The sequence below is a fragment of the Oncorhynchus masou genome, chromosome 33 (assembly GCF_036934945.1).
Source record: "Oncorhynchus masou masou isolate Uvic2021 chromosome 33, UVic_Omas_1.1, whole genome shotgun sequence".
Taxonomy (NCBI): Eukaryota; Metazoa; Chordata; class Actinopteri; order Salmoniformes; family Salmonidae; genus Oncorhynchus; species Oncorhynchus masou.
In genome coordinates this window covers 37,738,239-37,761,817 of record NC_088244.1, presented here as the reverse complement: position 1 = coordinate 37,761,817, position 23,579 = coordinate 37,738,239, and the positions used below count along the sequence as shown (strand labels likewise).

Here is a 23,579-nt window from a genome sequence, read left to right as displayed (position 1 = left end):
GTGCCATCATGGGTTGTAGCCCTTTCTGCCACGCCCATTGCCTGAAGCCAGCACAACCTGCCCTGGGACGTCTTCCTGGGGGCTCGGAAGGTGCCCCCGGACCTTTCCACCATTCCCGCGGATTACCAGAACCTCTGGAAGGTGTTCAGCAAGGCCCAGGCCGCTTCGCTCCCTCAGCGCCGACCTTATGACTGCGGGATTGACCTTCTCCCTAGCACGACTCTGCCCCAGGGACGACTGTACTCTCTGTCGAGATCAGAGACCAAGGCGATGGAGACTTACATTGTGGACTCCCTTGCTGCAGGATTCATCTGTCTTTCTTCTTCTCCCGCCGGTGCAGCATTCTTCTTTGTGGAGAAGAAGCACAAGACCCAAGCATTGACTACCGCGGTCTCCACGACATAACGGTGAAGAACCGCTACCCGCTACCATTCATCTACACGGCCTTTGAGCCGCTCCAGGGGGCCACCGTGTTTTCCAAGCTGGATCTATGGACCGCCTACCACCTGGTGCGGATACGGGAAGGCAACGAGTGGAAGATCGCCTTCAACATGGCCAGCGCTCACTACGAGTATCTCCGCGACATGTTGAACCGGTTCGTCTTTGTCTACCTAGATGACATCCTCATCTTCTCTGCGCCTTCTTCTCCCACCGCCTCAACGCCACGGAAAGGAATTACGATGTGGGGAATCATGAGCTTCTCGGGGTGAAGCTGGCATTGGAGGAATGGAGGCACTGGCTGGAGGGAGCGGAACACCCATTCATCGTGTGGACCAACCACAAGAACCTGGAGTATCTCTACACTGCCAAGCGCCTCAACTCCAGGCAAGCCAGATGGGCCCTGCTGTTCACACGGTTCAAATTCTCCTTCTCGTACCGTTCGGGATCCAAGAATGTCAAGCCGGATGCACTGTCCCACCACTATAGTCCCAACCGTACCACCCTGGAGCTCGAGACCATCCTTCCCACCTCGTGCCAGGTGACGGCACTGGGGTATAGGGAAACAGGCCCGGGAGGCACAGCAGTCCCAGCCAAAACCTGGGGGGGGCCTGATAATCGAATGTTTGTGCCTGACACTGGATCCTGGCCTTTGTGCGACAACGCTTTTGGTGGCCTACGATGGTTCCGGATATCGCTGCATTTGTCTCCTCCTGCAAGGTCTGTGCTCAGAATTAGACTTCTCGACAAGCCCTGGCTGGTCTTTTGCAACCACTGCCTGTCCCTCACCATCCCTGGTACCACATATCCCTGGATTTTGTCACGGGTCTGAGGGCAACATTGCCATCCTGACTGTGGTTGACCAGTTTTCCAAGGCCGCTCTCTTCATTCCTCTCCCCAAACTACCCTCGGCCAAGGAGACAGCTCAGCTCATGGTGCAGCACGTCTTCCGGATCCATGGACTGCCCGTGGACATCGTCTCCAACCGGGGGCCTCAGTTCTTGTCCAGGTTCTGGAAGGCATTATGTGACCTCATTTGGTTGTCATGCCAGTCTGTCCTCTTGGATTCAGTCCAATGGCCATTCGGAGTGAGCCAACCAAGAGCTTGAGACTACTCTGTGCTGCCTGGCCTCCACCAACCCCACCTCCTGCAGCCAGCAGTTGGTGTGGGTTGAGTACGCCCGCAACACCCTTCCCTGCTCTGCCACGTGCTTATCTCCGTTTGAGTGTTCCCTGGAATATCAGCCCCTGCTCTTCCCCGAGCCGGAGGAAGAGTTCGGTGTACCTTCTGCCCAGATGTTTGTCCGCCTCTGCCGTCATATCTGGAGGAGAGCCCGGTCGGCCCTCCCCAAGACCACCTCCAGGTATCGATGACAAGTGGATCCCCATCAGATCCCGGCTCCCCAGTATCGTTTCGGGCAGAAGGTATGGCTATCCACCTGGGATCTGCCCCTCCGATTGGAATCCTGCAAACTCTCCCCCTGGTTTATCAGCCCATTTCCCATCTCCAAGATTATTCGCCCTTCTGTTGTTCATCTTCTGTTGCTCCGTACCCTTTGTATACATCCCACCTTTCATGTGTCCAGAGTCAAACCTATGTCTCACAGCCCTATGTCTCCTGACCTTTGCCTGTCCTGACTCTGAGCCAGCCTGCCTGACCACTCTGCCTGCCCCTGACCCTGCCTGCCGACCTGTGCCTTTGGCCCACCTCTGGATTGTTGACCTCTGCCTACCCTGACCCTGAGCCTGCCTGCCGTCCGGTACCGTTGCCCCACCTCTGGTTTCCTGACCCCTGCCTGCCTTGATCTGTCTATTGCCTGCCCCTGTTGGAATATTAAACCATTGTCAATTTGATGTGTCTGTATCTGGGTCTTACCTTGATTCCTGATAGTCACAATATATTTTACAATTGTTATCTTTTGTTTGTTTTTAATCCCAACCTTTAGCTACCCTCAACCCCTCCCACCTATCTCTGAAGACCATCCATTTGGATTTCTATTTGCCATATATTTAACTGTGCTGTTTAAAATAGTTCTGAAACTCATTACATTTTACGAACACAGTATATTGTACATTAGTTATCTTGTCTCCCGAGTGGCACAGCAGTCTAAGGCACTGAATCACAGTGTTAGAGGCGTCACTACAGACCCGGGTTTGATCTCAGGCTGTATCACAACCGGCCGTGATCAGGAGTCCCATAGGGCAATCAGGAGTCCCCATTGGCCCAGCATTGTCCGGGTTAGGGGAGGGTTTGGCCGTAAATAATAATTTGTTCTTAACTGACTTGCCTAGTAAAATAAATAGTTGTTTTTAGTCCCACCCTTCAGCTCTACTCAATCCCTCCCATCTATCTCTTAACACCATCCATTTTTTATTTGTATTTGCCATATCTTTTTCAACTGTGCTGTGATGTATCTTTTATGGATTCCTAATATTCTGAACAGGTCTCTCGATATATTCTATTGAGTCTGTGGAAACAAAATTTGAACTAAAAGGTACACAATATTTAAAGGGACGGCTTAAGATACATGTACTGAAAACCAGTGGTGGTGTCATGCATAGGTGTAATAGGTGGCAGGGAAGTCAGGCGCAGGAGAGTCAAACTGAGTGTAAAATGGAGTCTTTTAATAATGTTCCAAGAGTATGCTCCATAACACTAAATGTACAAACAAACCAAACATGGGTACGAGGACCCGACGCGCACCTAATACAACAATCACACTATACTGACAATAAAACAATCTCTGACAAAGACATGAGGGGAAACAGAGGGTTAAACACACAACATGTAATGAATGGGATTGAAAACAGGTGTGTGGGAAGACAAGACAAAACCAATGGAAAATGAAAAAAGGATCAATGATGGCTAGAAGACCGGTGACGTCGAACGCCGAGCACCGCCCGAATAAGGAGAGGCAACGACTTCGGTAGAAGTTGTGACAGGTGGTCAGTGCCATTTTTTTATGAGCATGGCCTTTTATTCTACTGCATATTGGATGACTGTCATTCATATTCCATTCACCCAGCTCAATGTAACATTGATGGGTTTAGGCTACTACATGATACTCTTATTGTCCCTGTAGGGGTTGCTTACGAATTTAAGTATGCATTGTAGGTACACAGGTCGAGAGAAACATATAAATAATCAAGGTGACAGACAGTGACACATTCAATACCGCCTCGCACACTCTTTCCGTCATCATTAATCCAACATTTGCAAATGAGAGTTTCTATTGGACAAATTCAGGTATGTTTTTCCACGTTTGGTTACGTTTGCTTTTGTTAAGAAAAGTTTTTCAACAGAATCGGCAGTTCACTTTCATAGCAGCCACATACAACCAGCATGATTTCTTTGCTCATTGTATAATTCCTTCTCACATCTACACGCTCTCGTCCACTCACCTTTTCCCTTTGATTGTGGACTTCAGTTCACAATACAACAGCTGTCTGTGACCAGGCGGAAAAACCTTTCCAAGCCAAACCTTCATAACTTAACCACTAACCGCTACACACAGTCTACATTGTTGTCACCATATTAGCTAACGTCATAGTCAACATAACTGCTAGAACTAACGCGCTTGTAAACCCGCTACAATCATGCAGTACAGTGTACAGCAAGCAGTTTAGCAGTTCGACGGTGGGCCCGTCGAAAGTGAGAAAAAAAATACAAGGAAATATTACTATCTCTCTCTCCCTCTGTTACTTCTCCTTCATTTTTGATGAAATGAATTTGTTCAAAACTGTTCAACTATTGTTATTTTCTCTCTTTGAGTTAACTACTCACCACATTTTATGCACTGCAGTGCTAGCTAGCTGTAGCTTATGCTTTCAGTACTAGATATATTCTGTGATCCTTTGATTGTGTGAATAACATGTCGGTTCATGCTGCAGGAGCTCTGATAGGTTGGAGGACGTCCTCCGGAATATGTCATAATTACTGTGTAAGTCTATGGAAAGGAGTGAGAACCATAAGCCTCTTAGGTTTTGTATTGAAGTCAGTGTACACAAAGGAGGACGGAAACTAGCTGTCCTTCGCCTACACCATGGTGCTACCCCAGAGATTGCTGTTGAGGCTACTGTAGATTTTCATTGCAAAACGGTACGTTTTATTAAAATATTTCTCGACGTGAATATATATTTAGTATAGTGTTATCTAAAAATGATCACTTTTTTAATGTTTCACTATTTTTAATTTATGAAATTCACTGAGGAGGATGGTCCTCCCCTTCCTCCTCTGAGGAGCCTCCACTGCTGAAAACTCTATTGAATGAAAACTCCACAAGAAAATCTGTTGGCCAGCAAGTGAGAGGGTTTTCAGCAGTTGAATTACATTTATTCAGAGTGCACAAGGGAACCACACCTGCAAAGCCCGTTATGCACCTTCATAAGGTAAGTCTGAATAACAACTACTGAGAAGTGCCTAGGAAAGGCGTTATTTCCTATGTCAGAATCGGGCCCTGAGAGAAATGGGAAATGGTCACATCCTGCAGCCACTAGATGGATCCACTATTCAAATTGTCAAATTATTTTAAAGTAAACATATTTGTTTGAATAAAAATAAGATACTATGTTTACACGTTTTTTAAACAAATCTATAAATACCGTATAAGTGTCTATATACACCACCGTTCAGAAGTTTAGGGTCACATTTTTGGTTCCATTAAAATAACATCAAATACAGTGTACATTTTGTAAGTGACTATTGTAGCTGGAAACGGCAGATTTTTTTATGGAATATCTACATAGGTGGCCTTAGACTAGTTGAGAATCTGGAGCATCATCATTTGTGGGTTCAATTACAGGCTCAAAATAGTCAGAAACAAAGACCTTTCTTCTAAAACTCGTCAGTCTATTCTTGTTCTGTATAACTCGTGTACATCAGTCAAATGCCACTGTTCCTACACATTTTCAACCTACTATGCTTTGTCTAAGTGTGTGAATATATCTTTACATCAGCTCATCTATAGTTCCTCATTATGGAAACGGATATAACAACACTGTGTTACATATTCATCACAACCAGCTATTTATTTCCTGTGAAGTTAGCTGCTCTCTTTTCAGAGTGTCACATGCCATGGAATGTTGGCCCTGTTGTGTTCTGTGTTGTGTGTTCTGTGTTCCCTTCTGTAGCATAGATTCTATGTTCTGGGTTTGGGATCAGATGTCACTTGACCATTTGACAATGATGCCATTGTGACAGGCTACTCCATACGTATCAAAGCAGCACTGATTAACCAGTTGACAGGGCTGGAGAACAATACTGCCCTTCACTGCATAGAGACAGCACAGCCTCTCAGACCCTAACCCTGACACTGAATGAAAGTAACACTGGTCCCATCCCAAATACTCTACATGGAACAAAAATACCCATGTTTAGGATTATGCTAAATAAAGTTCTTATATAGTTTCGGAAGCATGCTAAGCTTTTCTTAAGATGTATTTTCATGGACAAGCAAGTATGTTGTTATTAGCCTACACGTGTCATTATTCTCCCCAATTTGAGAAACTGAATGTCTGTGTAAGCCTAATAATTTTAACGACAGGATTCTCCCAAGCAATAACCAGATTAAAAAACGGATCCATCAACTGGTTTATTCCATTACTATAATAAACGTATTTACTGTGATATGACTTACACATTTGTCTAGATATGGTTGTTTTCATATAATTGTATATCAGATGAATCCTTGACCTTCTATTCGTTGCAAATATTCTGATAATGTTTTACAGTAGCCACATGAAATTGATTTTCTCAGCGCTCAGAAGGAACGACCTCCGAGCGTTAAAACAAACTGATCTGGCCAATCAAGTGAGCTGTCTGGTGTGGATCACGGCCAGGGAGTGAGAGCTGAGCGTAAAAAAAAACTAGTTCACGTTTGCCAAACTCCGAAATTGACGGACCATCTCAGAATTGCATTAAAAAAAATCAAAATCGTTTATGTTTTTTGTTGTTGTTTCAAGATATTGCAGCATTGTAAATTAACTTTAGGCTACGTATCCCAGTGAAAGCTGAAGTCACCGTGATACTGAAACCTGGACCTATCATCAACTGAAAGTGGACTTGGAGTCTTCTGAAAATCTATCTTGAAGCCATAATTTGCTGATCTTTATTGCCTTTAAAAACTAACGTCTCATTAACAAATCGAGGACATCTTGGGGATTAAACCGACCTGCTCGACCTGGACATGGTTATTATTGGACTGGTTTGGACCTAAACATGGACTGTTGGCAGGTGTCCGTTCTGTGTGTTATATTTATATCATGTCTACAGCACACGTCGTCTCAAACACAGGAAGGTAGGTGATTTTATGAATGGTGATATGTGTCACTAAATCAAATAGCCCAAAACTACAAACTTTGCATATAGAGTTGTAAACCAGGAAATCAATTCAGTGTGTATAGGCTGTTCATACTCTTTCAATCAAGCATTCTTGAATTGTTTTGATCATTTTCATGAGAATGTATCACACACACACGTTTGTTTTACTATCCTTAATTCCCATTCAAAATCCTATTTTCCATAACCCCTAAACCTGAACTCTTAACCTAACACTAACCTTAACCTTAAAACTAAACCAAACTCCTAACCCTAACCCTTGTTGTAACCCTAACCCTAAACCTAACCCCTACCCCTAAACCTGAACTCTTAACCTAACACTAACCTTAACCTTAAAACGAAACCGAACTCCTAACCCTAACCCTTGTTGTAACCCTAACCCTAAACCTAACCCCTACCCCTAAACCTGAACTCTTAACCTAACACCAACCTTAACCTTAAAACGAAACCTAACTCCTAACCCTAACCCTTGTTGTAACCCTAACCCTAAACCTAACCCCTAACCCCTAAGCCTAAAATAGCCATTTTCCTTGTGGGGCCCGGCAAAATGTCCCCACTGGTCCAAATGTTCCTTGTTTTCCTATCCTAGACTTCTGGTACCCACAAGGATAGTAAAACCAAACCACACAGCGCGCAAACAAAAGTCTATTTCTCAAGAGGTTACATTCCTGTTCCCAAAGTTTGGTTTGGTTTATTCGGATCCCCAATAGCAGCAGCTATTCTTCCTGGGGTTCACACAAAAACATAAAACACCCCAAGTAACAAAACACTGATATACTGTTTGCTGTTTTTTTCCCCGTTTCACGTGAGGGGATGTGTCGGTCTATCTTCTGGTCTTGGTGACTGTAGATGAACCACCTGTTTGCCCTCTTGAGTCACAGTAGAGCAGAACAGTAGAGCAGAGCACCTGAACACAGCACAAGTACCTGTGGCCCTGACAGTGACAGGTCAGCATCTCCAACACTAGAACAAGTATCAGTCAAGGCTTTTGTCAGGTTGTTGCGGTGGACTCAGGTGATGATACACCAAAGTGTTTTTGGTGCTGTTTCATCCACTTGAAAGTGGGAAACCCCTGGTTGGTTTCATGCAACTCATGGGATGTTCTGTGGGACGAGAACATGTCGACTCAATAAAGGTAGACAATGTCCTGTTGTGTGTCGACTATAACAAGGTTGACTCTGTATATGCCTCATTAAGCACCTCCTGGGGGGTGTTCAGTTGACCGTTTCAGTCATTAACCAAAACCTTCTATATCCTTCTCTCTTTCTTCATCTTTCAGTCTTCATTCTCACTCTCCCGTTCTTGTTCTCTCTCTCTCTCTCTCTCTCTCTCTCTCTCTCTCTCTCTCTCTCTCTCTCTCTCTCTCTCTCTATCGCTCTCTCTGTCTTTCTCTCTCTGTCGCTCTCTCTGTCTCTCTCGCTCTAGCTCCAGCTCTCAGCTCTCTCTCTCTCAATCTCCGGTCTCTCCCCTATCACTCTCACCCCCCCCTTCCCTCTATTTTAGAGATCAGACAACTGCTCTGTTCTTCTCAGAGGAGGGAACTTTTGCTACACTACATTACCACACTGTAATAAGCCTTTCTGATTGCAGTAATATGTCAGCCATTTAGCCAGTGCTGGCAATGTGCCACACACACAGAGCTGATATCCAGTGCCAGGGGACACAAGTGACTGAGAGTCTATTGCCCCTGTTGTAAAGGACACTGGAGGTCAATTGGCTCATTCAAATTGATGACACTTGTTGCTTTGAGTGACTGTTGTTTACCAGTGAGGAGCGCTGAGTTGGGTGTATACAATAGTTGGTTGTAGTTTGTGTATTTTGCCGTTCATGTTGGAATTGAGTAGTTATTAACGCAACATCCCAATGCTCTGGTAGATAAGAGATCATTTCATGCTTTGATGCTTTCAGCAAAATAGGAATATGTGCTTCTGTGCATCCGTCTATATTTTACTTCCTGATGGATTTTTCCTCACTCTCTCTTTTTTTTCTGTCCAGTCCACACTCCCATCTATGTGTTTGCAGAGGGCTAAAACTGCCCTTTGAGCCCGAATCAGTGTGTGCTGTGGCTGGATTAGGTGCTTTGTGTTGTCCTTTCTAACTCCACTCCTCTTCTGGGAAAATATTTGCTCAGGACTATGTGTGAATGAGCGAGTGTACAAAGATATGGATTACCCATAGGATGTGTGTGTGTGTGTGTGTGTGTGTGTGTGTGTGTGTGTGTGTGTGTGTGTGTGTGTGTGTGTGTGTGTGTGTGTGTGTGCGTAAGTATGCGCCTATGTACGTACGTGCGCATGCATGCGTCCTTCCATGCGAGTGAGCACGCCTCCAAGACTTCTCAACATTTTAAGAGCCATCCTTGTCAACTTTCAGCTCTCCATGTATTAGTCATCCTCTGATATCATTCACAAGTTACTGATAAGAAGAGCACCCGAGAAGCTGAAGTTCAGATGTAGTGATAAGGTGTTCCCATTCAATTGTGAGCTACAGCTGCCAACACAGTTGAGACAGTTGAAGGTAATGACTAATGTATTAATAAGTAGGAACAGTTTCATTTCATTGTGTCCAGTCACGCATGCAACTGCTCGGGTTGAATAGCTATGTAATAGATTTAGATGACAGTACTGTATAGTAGATTTGCTTTGTCTCCTGTGGATTGTCGACCTTTTGGGGGAAGGATATCCTTCTCAGCTATTGCGTATATGCAGATGCACAATGTGCATGCATAATGTAGACAAAATCTGATAGAATGTGCCAATACGGTGTTGTGTGTTTCGATGCTGTTTCGATTGGAGGAGCCTTCCCTGCACGTTCAGCATATGCATAGCCGCCATGAATGTGTCTGCACAACATAGAGAGATGTTACGGTGAATGTACAGAGCTTACACTGCACAATATCTGTGAATGTGACTGTTATAAGTGGCAAATAAGAGATGGTCTCCATGTCTCCTTCCTGCCTCTCTATCTCCCCTCCTTTGACCAGGCTGGAGCTCTCCTCTCACACATGGCCTTTTGTCCCATTAACCATGATCTCAGCACTGTGGGTCCTCTAACACACACACACACACACACACACACACACACACACACACACACACACACACACACACACACACACACACACACACACACACACACACACACACACACACACACACACAGAAGTACTATCTGTCACTGTATCACTCATCACTCTTACTTGGAGTCTGACTGGGACACACTGTTCACATTTATAGCTCAGACCTTTACAATGCTATTCTTTGTCTGGCAAGACCATGTTCCGCCCCATCCACCCTCTATCAGCCTGAGGCCTGGTCCACTACATGTAGAGGGGTTATGGCCTGCACTGCTTCAAACACTGCTCCAGACATGTTTCAGACATATCAACAGATATAACATCAAACACTGCTCCAGACAAGTTTCAGACATATCAACAGATATAACATCAAACACTGCTCCAGACACATTTCAAAAATATCAACAGATATAACATCAAACACTGCTCCAGACAAGTTTCAGACATATCAACAGATATAACATCAAACACTGCTCCAGACACATCAACCGATATAACATCAAACACTGTTCCAGACACGTTTCAGTCATATCAACCAATATAACATCAAACACTGCTCTAGACACGTTTCAGACATATCAACAGATTTAACATCAAACACAGCTACAGACACGTTTCAGACATATCAACAGATATAAATCAAACACTGCTACAGACATGTTTCAGACATATCAACAGATATAAACTCAAACACAGCTACAGACACTGCTACAGACATGTTTCAGACATATCAACAGACATAAACTCAAACACAGCTACAGACACTGCTATAGATAGATGCGTTTTAGACATATAAACAGATATAACATCAAACACAGCTACAGACACTGCTACAGACAGGTTTCAGACATACAGTGGGGAGAACAAGTATTTGATACACCGCCGATTTTTTAAGTTTTCCTACTTACAAAGCATGTAGAGGTCTGTCATTGTTATCATAGGTACACTTCAACTGTGAGAGACGGAATCTAAAACAAAAATCCAGAAAATCACATTGTATGATTTTTAAGTAATTAATTTGCATTTTATGGCATGACATAAGTATTTGATCACCTACCAACCAGTAAGAATTCTGGCTCTCACAGACCTGTTAGTTTTTATTTAAGAAGCCCTCCTGTTCTCCACTCATTACCTGTATTAAATACACCTGTTTGAACTCGTTACCTGTATAAAAGACACCTGTCCACACACTCAATCAAACAGATTCCAACCTCTCCACAATGGCCAAGACCAGAGAGCTGTGTGTAAGGACATCAGGGACAAATTGCAGACCTGCACAAGGCTGGGATGGGCTACAGGACAATAGGCAAGCTGCTTGGTGAGAAGGCAACAACTGTTGGTGCAATTATTAGAAAATGGAAGAAGTTCAAGACGACGGTCAATCACCCTCGGTCTGGGGCTCCATGCAAGATTTCACCTCGTGGGGCATCAATGATCATGAGAAAGGTGAGGGATCAGCCCAGAACTACATGACAGGACCTGGTCAATGACCTGAAGAGAGCTGGGACCACAGTTTCAAAGAAAACCATTAGTAACACACTACGCCGTCATGGATTAAAATCCTGCAGCGCACGCAAGGTCCCCCTGCTCAAGCCAGCGCATGTCCAGGCCCGTCTGAAGTTTGCCACTGACCATCTGGAGGATCCAGAGGAGGAATGGGAGAAGGTCATGTGGTCTGATGAGACCAAAATAGAGTTTTTTTGGTCTAAAATCCACTCGTCGTGTTTGGAGGAAGAAGAAGGATGAGTACAACCCCAAGAACACCATCCCAACCGTGAAGCATGGAGGTGGAAACATCATTCTTTGGGGATGCTTTTCTGCAAAGGGGACAGGACGACTGCACCGCATTGAGGGGAGGATGGATGGGGCCATGTATCGCGAGATCTTGGCCAACAACCTCCTTCACTCAGTAAGAGCATTGAAGATGGGTCGTGGCTGCGTCTTCCAGCATAACAACGACTCGAAACACACAGCCACGGCAACTAAGGAGTGGCTCCGTGAGAAGCATCTCAAGGTCCTGGAGTGGCCTAGCCAGTCTCCAGACCTGAACCCAATAGAAAATCTTTGGAGGGAGCTGAAAGTCCGTATTGCCCAGCGACAGCCCCGAAACCTGAAGGATCTGGAGAAGGTCTGTATGGAGGAGTGGGCCAAAATCCCTGCTGCAGTGTGTGCAAACCTGGTCAAGAACTACAGGAAACATATGATCTCTATAATTGCAAACAAAGGTTTCTGTACCAAATATTAAGTTCTGCTTTTCTGATGAATTAAATACTTATGTCATGCAAAAAATGCTAATTAATTACTTAAAAATCATACAATGTGATTTTCTGGATTTTTGTTTTAGATTCCGTCTCTCACAGTTGAAGTGTACCTATGATAACAATTACAGACCTCTACATGCTTTGTAAGTAGGAAAACCTGCAAAATCGGCAGTGTATCAAATACTTGTTCTCCCCACTGTATAAACAGATCTAACATCAAACACAGCTACAGACTCTGCTACAGACATGTTTCAGACATATCAACAGATCTAACATCAAACACAGCTACAGACACTGCTACAGACATGTTTCAGACATATCAACAGATCTAACATCAAACACAGCTACAGGCGCTTTTCAGACATATAAACAGATATAACGTCAAACACAGCTACAGACACTGCTACAGACATGTTTCAGACATATCAACAGATCTAACATCAAACACAGCTACAGACACTGCTACAGACATGTTTCAGACATATCAACAGATCTAACATCAAACACAGCTACAGACACTGCTACAGACATGTTTCAGACATATCAACAGATCTAACATCAAACACAGCTACAGACACTGCTACAGACATGTTTCAGACATATCAACAGATCTAACATCAAACACAGCTACAGGCGCTTTTCAGACATATAAACAGATATAACGTCAAACACAGCTACAGACACTGCTACAGACATGTTTCAGACATATCAACAGAGATAACATCAGACACAGCTACAGACACTGCTACAGACACGTTTCAGACATATCAATGCACAAAACATCAGACAAAGTGTCAATAGATTATTCATCACAATTATAGATCCCTCATAAACGTGATGAATCCAAATGTCCAGGTACACTAAGTACCTGTTGAGCACATTGTGACATAAGTATTTGTAGAAAGTGCTATGGAATTTGACCAATTCATTAATATGAACAACTCTGACAACAAACCGTCTGTCGTCTGATGCCCCTTCTTCCCTGTGTGTGTTTCCTCAGTGGTGTGTCCTGGTACCCAGAATGGGCTGAGCTCCACAGGATCTCAGGAGAACCAGTACAACCTGATCAAGGACCGCTACACAGGCTGCGAGATTATTATGGGTAACCTGGAGATCACTCAGATAGAGGCTGACTGGGACTTCTCCTTCCTCGGGGTGAGAGAGCAGCCATTTTGTTCTATTCTCTGTTCTTGTTCTTGTTTTTGTTGTTGTCATCTTCTTCTTCTTCTAGTCCATGAGACATGTCCATGAGGCCTCCGCTGGTAATCGAGGTAATCTGTTAATGTGACTGTCTCTAACCTTATTCTAACTCCTGTCCCTCCAGACCATCAGAGAGGTAACGGGCTACATCCTAATCGCCATGAACCACTTCAGACGTCTGCCTCTGGAACAGCTGCGGGTGATCCGTGGTAACAGCCTGTACGACCGGGGCTTCGCCCTCTCTGTGTTCCTCAACTACCCCAAGCAGGGCTCCAATGGACTGCAGCACCTGGGACTCACACACCTCACCGGTGAGGAGAGGAGAGGAGAGGGAGGAAGGGGTGGAGGAGAGCAGGAGGGAGTGGGTAGAGGAAGATGAGAGATGGAGAGTACAGAAGGAAAGAGTGGAGGTGAGAAGGAGGGATAGTGGATCAATTGAACCGGTGCTACCCTGGGTCGAAGAGAGAGCCAGGCAGAGTGAAGCTCCAGTACCATATGGGTCCAAAAAGGACTAGGATTTCAAGTTGGATACAAATCAAATGAAATCAAACGTTATTTATCACATGCACTGAATACAGCTGGTGTAGACTTTATAGTGAAATGCTTGACTACGAACCTTTCCTAACAATGCTAAGTTTAAAAAAAAGAATGATTAAAAATAAATAGTAACTAAAAAGAAGAAGAATAAAATAAAATACACAAGAATGGAGCTATATAAAGGGAGTACCAGCAACAGATCAATGTGGAGCTATATACAGGGAGTACCAGTAACAGATCAATGTGGAGCTAGATACAGGAAGTACCAGTACCAGATCAATGTGCAGCTATATACAGGGAGTACCAGTACCAGATCAATGTGGAGCTATATAAAGGGAGTACCAGCAACAGATCAATGTGGAGCTATATACAGGGAGTACCAGTAACAGATCAATGTGGAGCTAGATACAGGGAGTACCAGTAACAGATCAATGTGGAGCTAGATACAGGGAGTACCAGTACCAGATCAATGTGGAGCTATATACAGGGAGTACCAGTAACAGATCAATGTGGAGCTAGATACAGGAAGTACCAGTACCAGATCAATGTGGAGCTATATACATGAAGTACCAGTACCAGATCAATGTGGAGCTATATACATGAAGTACCAGTACCAGATCAATGTGGAGCTATATACAGGGAGTACCAGTAACAGATCAATGTGGAGCTAGATACAGGAAGTACCAGTACCAGATCAATGTGGAGCTATATACAGGGAGTACCAGTACCAGATCAATGTGGAGCTATATACAGGAAGTACCAGCAACAGATCAATGTGGAGCTATATACAGGGAGTACCAGTAACAGATCAATGTGGAGCTAGATACAGGGAGTACCAGTTACAGATCAATGTGGAGCTATATGCAGGAAGTACCAGTAACAGATCAATGTGGAGCTATATACAGGGAGTACCAGTAACAGATCAATGTGGAGGGAGTACCAGGGAGTACCAGATCAATGTGTGGAGGTACGAGGTATTGAGGTAGATATGTAAATGAAGGCAGGGTAAAGTGACTAGGCATCAGGATAGATAATAATAAGAGTAAAATAAAGAACAGAGTAGCAGCAGCATATGATGAGTGTAAAAGTGTGTGAGTGTATATTGTTTGTGTGTTGGTTTTGTGTGGGAGGGATAGTGTGGTGTGCGTGAGTGAGTGTGTATATGGTGTGTATATAAAGTCTCGTGAGCGTGCGTAGGTAGGGTAAGATAGAGTCAGTGCAGATAGTTCAGGTACCACTAATTGACTGTTTAGCAGTCTATTTAAAGTATTACCCTAAACCTAGCCCCAACCACAACCCTAACCCTAGCTTCATATCCACAGCCCGGTTCAACCCTAGCCCCAACCACAACCATAACCCTAGCTTCATATCCACATCCCGGTTCAACCCTAGCCCCAACCACAATCATAACCCTAGCTTCATGTCCACATCCCGGTTCAACCCTAGCCCCAACCACAACCCTAAACCTAGCTTCATATCCACATCCCGGTTCAACCCTAGCCCCAACCACAACCATAACCCTAGCTTCATATCCACATCCCGGTTCAACCCTAGCCCCAACCACAACCATAACCCTAGCTTCATATCCACATCCCGGTTCAACCCTAGCCCCAAACACAATCATAACCCTAGCTTCATGTCCACATCCCGGTTCAACCCTAGCCCCAACCACAACCATAACCCTAGCTTCATGTCCACATCCCGGTTCAACCCTAGCCCCAACCACAACCCTAACCCTAGCTTCATGTCCACATCCCGGTTCAACCCTAGCCCCAACCACAATCATAACCCTAGCTTCATATCCACATCCCGGTTCAACCCTAGCCCCAACCACAATCATAACCCTAGCTTCATATCCACATCCCGGTTCAACCCTAGCCCCAACCACAACCCTAACCCTAGCTTCATATCCACATCCCGGTTCAACCCTAACCCCAACCACAACCAAAACCCTAGCTTCATGTCCACATCCCAGTTCAACCCTAGTCCCAACCACAACCCTAACCCTAGCTTCATATCCACATCCCGGTTCAACCCTAGCCCCAACCACAATCATAACCCTAGCTTCATATCCACATCCCGGTTCAACCCTAGCCCCAACCACAACCATAACCCTAGCTTCATGTCCACAATCTTAGAGCGAGAACTAATAGAGTATCAATTAAATGAGGAATAACAAAAGAGGGTGGACGGAGGAGAAATGATAGAGAGAACAGAAGAGAAGAGGATAGAGTCCAGACAAGGAGGACAAACAATGTAATATGTGTAATGTGTTTGCTCTTACTAATGTGGATAGGGGAATACTTGAGAAGACACTATGTGGTGTATCGAGTGTGTGGGAGGCAGTAGCTAGGAATCTCTTGGGGTTACTGTAGTACACCACACCCTTAGTGTGCAGACAGGTGTGTAGTGTAGCATGGCGAGGGGGTGAGGAGGTGGGGAGGGGGGGGTGAAGGAGGATTGATGGTGAAGACCTGATTAATAATTATGTGTGCATCCCAAATGGAAACCTAATTACCTTTATAAAGCATAGGTTCTGTTCAAAAGTAGTGCACCATATAGGGAATATATAAGGAATCATTCACCATTTGGGACGCTACCCATATTGTGAAAGCAGAGTTTCCAGTATTAATGACGACACAGGGTTTCACCTTCAGTTGTATCTGTGTGCTTGTGTACATGTGTCTAACATCTTACACAAACCCTCCAGCTTCCCAGAGAAGAGCAGGTTCTTCCTACATGCTCCAGCAAGTCTGGGTTATTGTTTAATGTAAGGAGAGTCAAATTGGAACTGTCTCCCTGTAGAATTCCTGCCAACTGATTTCTCTCTCTCTCTCTCTCCCTCTCCCTCTCCCTCACCCACACCCTCACCCACACCCTCACCCACACCCTCACCCTCTCCCCCTCTCTCTCTCACTTTCTCTCTCCCTCTCTCTTACTCGCTCTCTCTACAGAGATTCTGGAGGGAGGCGTCCAGATCGTCCACAACAGGTTCCTGAGATATGGTCCCTCTGTGAACTGGGATGATATTGTGAGGGACAGGGATAGGGCCAATGCTCCCATTGACATCCAGCTGAACGGCGAGAGAGGTCAGTGTCTGTCCATTAGAATAGGACAAGTAGTTAGAGCTATGACCCAAGTCATAGACTGTTCTCTCTGGTACCACAAGGTAAGCGGTACCGGAACGCCAAGTCTAGGACCAAAAGGCTCCTTCACAGCTTCTACCCCCAAGCCATAAGACTGCTGAACAACTAATCAAATTGCCACCCAGACTATTTATCTGGACCCCCCCCAGTAAGGTCTACTACACCTGTTGTATTCGGTGCATGCGTCAAATAACATTTGATTTGATTTTGATTTGATTAGAGCCTGATCTGATGTATTTGGAAAATAAAAAAAGAGATCAGGATTCCGGTTGAGATTCCGAACTCTGTCTAGAGCATGAACTTTGACTTCTTTGACCGCTATTCCTGGGTGAGCCATTGCTCACTGACTGGTATATCTATATCTGACTGGTAATGATGTTCCATTATCTGTAGGGCCTTGTCACCCCTCCTGTGGGGAGAACTGCTGGGGGCCTGATGAAGTGCACTGCCAGATCTGTAAGTTGATCTCTGCCTGCTCTGCCTCTGAATGGTCTCTGAATGGTCTCTGCGTGGTCTCTGGATGGTCTCCGGATGGTCTCTGAATGGTCTTTGAATGCTCTCTGAATGGTCTCTGAATGGTCTCTGGGTGGTCTCTGAATGGTCTCTGGATGGTCTCTGGATGGTCTGTGAATGGTCTCTGAATGGTCTCTGGATGGTCTGTGGATGGTCTCTGGATGGTCTGTGGATGGCCTCTGAAGGGACTTTGAATGGTCGTTGAATGGTCGTTGAATGGTCTCTGAATAGTCTCTGGATGGCCTATGGATGGTCTGTGGATGGTCTCTGGATGGTGTGTGGATGGTCTCTGGATGGTCTGTGGATGGTCTCTGAAGGGACTTTGAATGGTCTCTGAATGGTCTGTGGGTGGTCTCTGGATGGTCTCTGAATGGTCTCTGGTTTGTCTGTGGATGGTGTGTGGATGGTCTCTGGATGGTCTGTGGATGGTCTCTGGATGGTCTGTGGATGGTCTGTGGATGGTCTCTGAAGGGACTTTGAATGGTCTCTGAATGGTCTCTGGATGGTCTGTGGATGGTCTCTGAAGGGACTTTGAATGGTCTCTGAATGGTCTGTGGATTGTCTCTGGATAGTCTCTGAATGGTCTTTGAATGGTCTCTGGACGGTCTGTGGATGGTCTGTGGATGGTCTCTGAATGGTCTTGAATGGTCTCTGAATGGTCTCTGGATGGTCAGTGGACGGTCTCTGGATGGGCTCAGGATGATGTCTGGATGGTCTCTGAATAGTCTTTGAATGGCCTGTGGATGGTCTGTGGATGATCTGTGGATGGTCTCTGGATGGTCTGTGGACGGTCTCTGGATGATGTCTGGATGGTCTCTGAATGGTCTTTGAATGGTCTGTGAATGGTCTCTGGATGGTCTCTGAATGGTTTGTGGATTGTTTCTGGATGGTCTGTGGATGGTCTTTGAATGGTCTCTGAACGGTCTCTGAGTAGTCTGGGAATGGTCTGGGAATGGTCTCTGAATGGTCTGTGGATGGCCTGTGGATGGTCTGTGTATGGTCTCTGGATGGTCTCTGAATGGTCTTTGAATGGACTCTGGGTGGTCTCTGGATGGTCTGTGGATGGTCTATGGATTGTCTCTGGATGGTCTCTGGATGGTCTGTGGATGGTCTCTGAATGGTCTATGAATGGTCTCTGAATGGTCTCTGAATGGTCTCTGGATGGTCTGAATGGTCTTTGAATGGTCTGTGAATGGCCTCCGAATGGCCTCTGGATGGTCTCGGAATGGTCTCTGAATGGTGTCTGAATGGTCTTTGAATGGTCTGTGAATGGTCTGTGAATGGTCTCTGGGTGGTTTCTGAATAGTCTCTGGGTGGTCTCTGAATGGTCTCTGGATGGTCTGTGGATGGTCTCTGAATGGCCTCTGGATGGTCTCTGAATGGCCTCTGGATGGTCTGTGGATAGTCTCTGAATGGTCTCTGGATGTCTCTGAATGGTTTCTGAATGGTCTCTGGATTGTCTGAATGTTCTGTGAATGGTCTGTGGATGATCTCTGAATGGTCTCTGGATGGTCTTTGGATGGTCTTTGGATGGTCTCTGAATGGTCTGTGGATGGTCTCTGGATGGTCTGTGGACGGTCTCTGGATGGTCTCTGGATGTTCTGAATGGTCTTTGAATGGTCTGTGAATGGTCTCTGGATAGTCTCTGAATGGTCTCTGGATGGTCTCTGGATGGTCTCTGAATGGTCTCTGGAGGGTGTGTGGATGGTCTTTGAATGGTCTCTGGATGGTCTCTGAATGGTTTCTGGAATGTCTCTGAATGGTCTCTGGATGGTCTCTGAATGGTCTCTGAGTGGTTTGGGAATGGTCTCTGAATGGTCCGTGGATGGTCTCTTTATGGTCTCTGAATGGTCTCTGGATGGTCTCTGGATGATCTGTGGATGGTCTCTGAATGGTCTCTGGATGGTCTGTGGATGGTCTCTGAATGGTCTCTGGATGGTCTCTGGATGGTCTCTGGATGGTCTTTGAATTGTCTCTGAATGGTCTCTGAATGGTCTCTGAATGGTCTTTGGACATCTCTGAATGGTCTCTGAATGGTCTCTGGATGGTCTGAATGGTCTTTGAATGGTCTGTGAATGGTCTGTGAATGGTCATTGGATGATCTCTGGATGGTCTCTGGATGGTCTCTGAATTGTCTCTGGATGGTCTGTGGATGGTCTCTGAATGGTCTGGGAATGGTCTCTGAATGGTCTGTGAATGGTCTGTGGATGGTCTCTGAATGGTCTCTGGATGGTCTGTGGATGGTCTCTGGATGGTCTGCGGACGGTTTCTGGATGTCAATGGATGGTGTCTGGATGGCCTGAATGGGCTTTAAATGGTCTGTGAAAATCTCTGGATGATCTCTGAATGGTCTCTGGAGGGTCTGTGGATGGTCTTAGAATGGTCTTTGAATGGTCTCTGGATGGTCTTTGAATGGTCTCTGGATGGTCTGAATTGTCTTTGAATGGTCTGTGAATGGTCTGTTAATGGTCTCTGGTTTGTTTCTGGATGGTCTTTGAATGGTCTCTGAATGGTCTTTGAATTGTCTGCGACTGGTCTCTGGATGATCTCTGAATGGTCTCTGGATGGTCTCTGAATGGTCTCTGGATGGTCTGTGGATGGTCTCTGAATGGTCTGTGGATGGTCTCTGAATGGTCTCTGAATTGTCTGTGAATTGTCTCTGAATGGTCTCTGAATTGTCTCTGAATGGTCTCTGGACGTCTCTGAATGGTCTGTGAATGGTCTCTGGATGATCTCTGAATTGTCTCTGGATGGTCTCTGAATTGTCTCTAGATGGTCTGTGGATGGTCTCTGAATGGTTTGGGAATGGTCTCTGAATGGTCCGTGGATGGTCTGTTTATGGTCTCTGAATGGTCTCTGGATGGTCTCTGGATGATCTGTGGATGGTCTCTGAATGGTCTCTGGATGGTCTGTGGATGGTCTCTGAATGGTCTCTGGATGGTCTGTGGATGGTCTGTGGATGGTCTCTGAATGGTCTCTGGATGGTCTGTCAATGGTCTCTGAATGGTCTCTGGATGGTCACTGGATGGTCTTTGAATTGTCTCTGAATGGTCTCTGAATGGTCTCTGGATGGTCTGAATGGTCTTCGAATGGTCTCTGAATGGTCTGTAAATGGTCACTGGATGATCTCTGAATGGTCTCTGGATGGTCTCTGAATTGTCTCTGGATGGTCTCTGAATGGTCTCTGGATGGTCTCTGGATGGTCTGTGGATGGTCTCTGAATGGACTTTGAATGGTCTTTGAATGGTCTGTGAATAGTCTCTGGATGGTCTCTGGATGGTCTGTGGATGGTCTCTGAATGGTCTCTGGATGGTCTGCGGACGGTTTCTGGATGTCAATGGATTGTGTCTGGATGGTCGGAATGGGCTTTGAATGGTCTGTGAAAATCTCTGGATGATCTCTGAATGGCCTCTGGATGGTCTGAATAGTCTTTGAATGGTCTCTGGATGATCTGTGGATGGTCTCTGAATGGTCTCTGGATGGTCTGTGGATGGTCTCTGAATGGTCTCTGGATGGTCTCTGGATGGTCTGTGGATGGTCTCTGGATGGTCTGTGGATGGTCTCTGAATGGTCTCTGGATGGTCTGTCAATGGTCTCTGAATGGTCTCTGGATGGTCTCTGGATGGTCACTGGATGGTCTTTGAATTGTCTCTGAATGGTCTCTGAATGGTCTCTGGATGGTCTGAATGGTCTTCGAATGGTCTGTGAATGGTCTGTGAATGGTCACTGGATGGTCTCTGAATTGTCTCTGGATGGTCTCTGAATGGTCTCTGGATGGTCTCTGGATGGTCTGTGGATGGTCTCTGAATGGACTTTGTATGGTCTCTGGATGGTCCCTGGATGGTCTGTGAATGGTCTCTGGATGGTCTCTGGATGGTCTGTGGATGGTCTCTGAATGGTCTCTGGATTATCTGCGGACGGTTTCTGGATGTCAAAGGATTGTGTCTGGATGGTCTGAATGGGCTTTGAATGGTCTGTGAAAATCTCTGGATGATCTCTGAATGGCCTCTGGATGGTCTGAATAGTCTTTGAATGGTCTGTGAATGGTCTCTGGGTTGTTTCTGGATGGTCTCCGAATGGTCTCTGAATGGTCTTTGAATGGTCTGCGACTGGTCTTTGGATGATCTCTGAATGGTCTCTGGATGGTCTCTGAATGGTCTCTGGATGGTCCGTGGATGGTCTCTGAATGGTCTGTGGATGGTCTCTGAATGGTCTCTGAATTGTCTCTGAATTGTTTCTGAATGGTCTCAATTGTCTCTGAATGGTCTCTGGACGTCTCTGAATGGTCTCTGGATGGTCTCTGGATGATCTCTGAATTGTCTCTGGATGGTCTCTGAATTGTCTCTGGATGGTCTGTGGATGGTCTCTGAATAGTCTCTGGATGGTCTCTGGATGGTCTGTGCATGGTCTGTGGATGGTCTCTGAATGGACTTTGAATGGTCTTTGAAAGGTCTCTGAATGGTCTCTGGATGGTCTGTGGGTGGTCTGTGGATGGTCTCTGGATGGTCTGTGGATGGTCTCTGGATGGTCTCTGGATGGTGTCTGGATGGTCTGAATGGTCTTTGAATGGTCTGTGAATGGTCTCTGGATGGTCTGTGTATGGTCTCTGAATGGTCTCTGGATGGTCTCTGGATGACCTGTGGATGGTCTCTGAATGGTCTCTGGATGGTCTGTGGATGGTCTCTGGATGGTCTGTGGACGGTCTCTGGATGGTCTCTTTGATGGTCATTCTCAATATCTCTCTCTATCTTCTTCTTCATCTATCCCTCTCTCCAGCTTTTTATTTCCAGCTCTCTCACTCACTCACACTGTCTACTTTCTTCCCACTCTCTCTCTTTCTGGGTTGTGAAATGTTGTTGGCCATACTGTCCCCTCACTAACCCTCCTCTGTCCCCCTCAGTGACGAAGACAGTGTGCGCCCCTCAGTGTAACGGTCGTTGTTTCGGGACCAGCCCCAGGGACTGCTGTCACATAGAGTGTGCAGGCGGCTGTAGTGGACCTCAGGATATGGACTGCTTTGTGAGTGATGAGTACTGCCTCGCTGTCTCGCTGTCTCTCTCTCTCGATGTCTCTCGATGTCTCTCTGTCTCTTTGTCTCTCTGTCTCTCTCTCTCTCTCTCTCACTCTCTCTCACTCCTTCTCCCTCTTTGTCTCTCTCTCTGTCTCTCTCACTCCCGCTCTCTCTCTCTCTCTCTCTTTCTCTTTCTCTGTCTCTCTCACTCCCGCTCTCTCTCTCTCTCTCTCTTTTTTTCTCTCTCTCTGTCTCTCTCTCAATTCAATTCTCTCTCTCTCGATCTAAACAGCTTTAAGTGATGGAGTAGGCCTTTGAATCCTAATAAGATTGATACAGTAAAGTAGTTTGTGATTCATTCCTGTATATGTGTTTGTGTGTGTGCGCACGCACGCATGTATATGCGCGTGTGTGTTTGTGTGTGCGTGTGTGTCTACCTCCCGACTCCCAGGCGTGCGGCCACTTCAACGACTCCAGGTCCTGTGTGCCCCAGTGTCCCCAGACTCTGATCTACAACAAGCAGATGTTTCAGATGGAGACGAACCCCAACGCCAAGTATCAGTACGGATCCATCTGTGTCTCCCACTGCCCCAGTGAGTACCCTCCCTGTGTGTGTGTATTCCATTGGTATTATAACATTCTTCCTTTTGAGTTCCGTATGTCTTACCTCCCTCCTTCCTTCCCCCCTCGCTCCTCTCTCTCTCTCTCCCCCCTCCCTCGCAGCCCACTTCGTGGTGGACGGCAGCTCCTGTGTGAGTGGCTGTCCTCCAGACAAGAAGGAGGTGGAGAGGACTGGACAGAGGCAGTGTGAGCTCTGTGGAGGACTGTGCCCTAAAGGTAGATCCAGCAGTCAATTACACACACTAGGACTCCATTCACTTTCAATGGCTGTTGATTTACTGCTGCTAGATTATGCTGGTAGTTTGTGCAAGGATTGCATGTGGTTATTTCTATCATTTTGCTCTGGTATGCGCATATTGGTACAACACAGTGTGCTCAATGATACACGTACGCACTATGGGTCTTTGGGGTTATGGTATTGAAGCATGGGTTAGTTATGAAG

At 45.8% G+C, this 23,579-nt stretch overlaps 1 protein-coding gene across 2 annotated transcripts in view; it reads left to right on the top strand.

Moving 5' to 3' along the window:
* The first annotated feature begins 6,247 nt into the window (after nt 1–6,247).
* The window catches only part of LOC135528470 (receptor tyrosine-protein kinase erbB-3-like), a 34,300-nt gene continuing 16,968 nt past the window's right edge, over nt 6,248–23,579 (top strand). For both annotated transcript variants that reach the window (XM_064957577.1, XM_064957576.1), the window contains exons 1-8: nt 6,248–6,734; nt 13,110–13,264; nt 13,434–13,620; nt 16,801–16,935; nt 17,386–17,448; nt 22,406–22,524; nt 22,968–23,109; nt 23,240–23,353. In XM_064957577.1, coding sequence (XP_064813649.1) covers nt 6,656–6,734; nt 13,110–13,264; nt 13,434–13,620; nt 16,801–16,935; nt 17,386–17,448; nt 22,406–22,524; nt 22,968–23,109; nt 23,240–23,353 — 994 coding nt within the window. In that variant the 5' untranslated portion in view covers nt 6,248–6,655. The remainder of the gene's footprint in view (nt 6,735–13,109; nt 13,265–13,433; nt 13,621–16,800; nt 16,936–17,385; nt 17,449–22,405; nt 22,525–22,967; nt 23,110–23,239; nt 23,354–23,579) is intronic.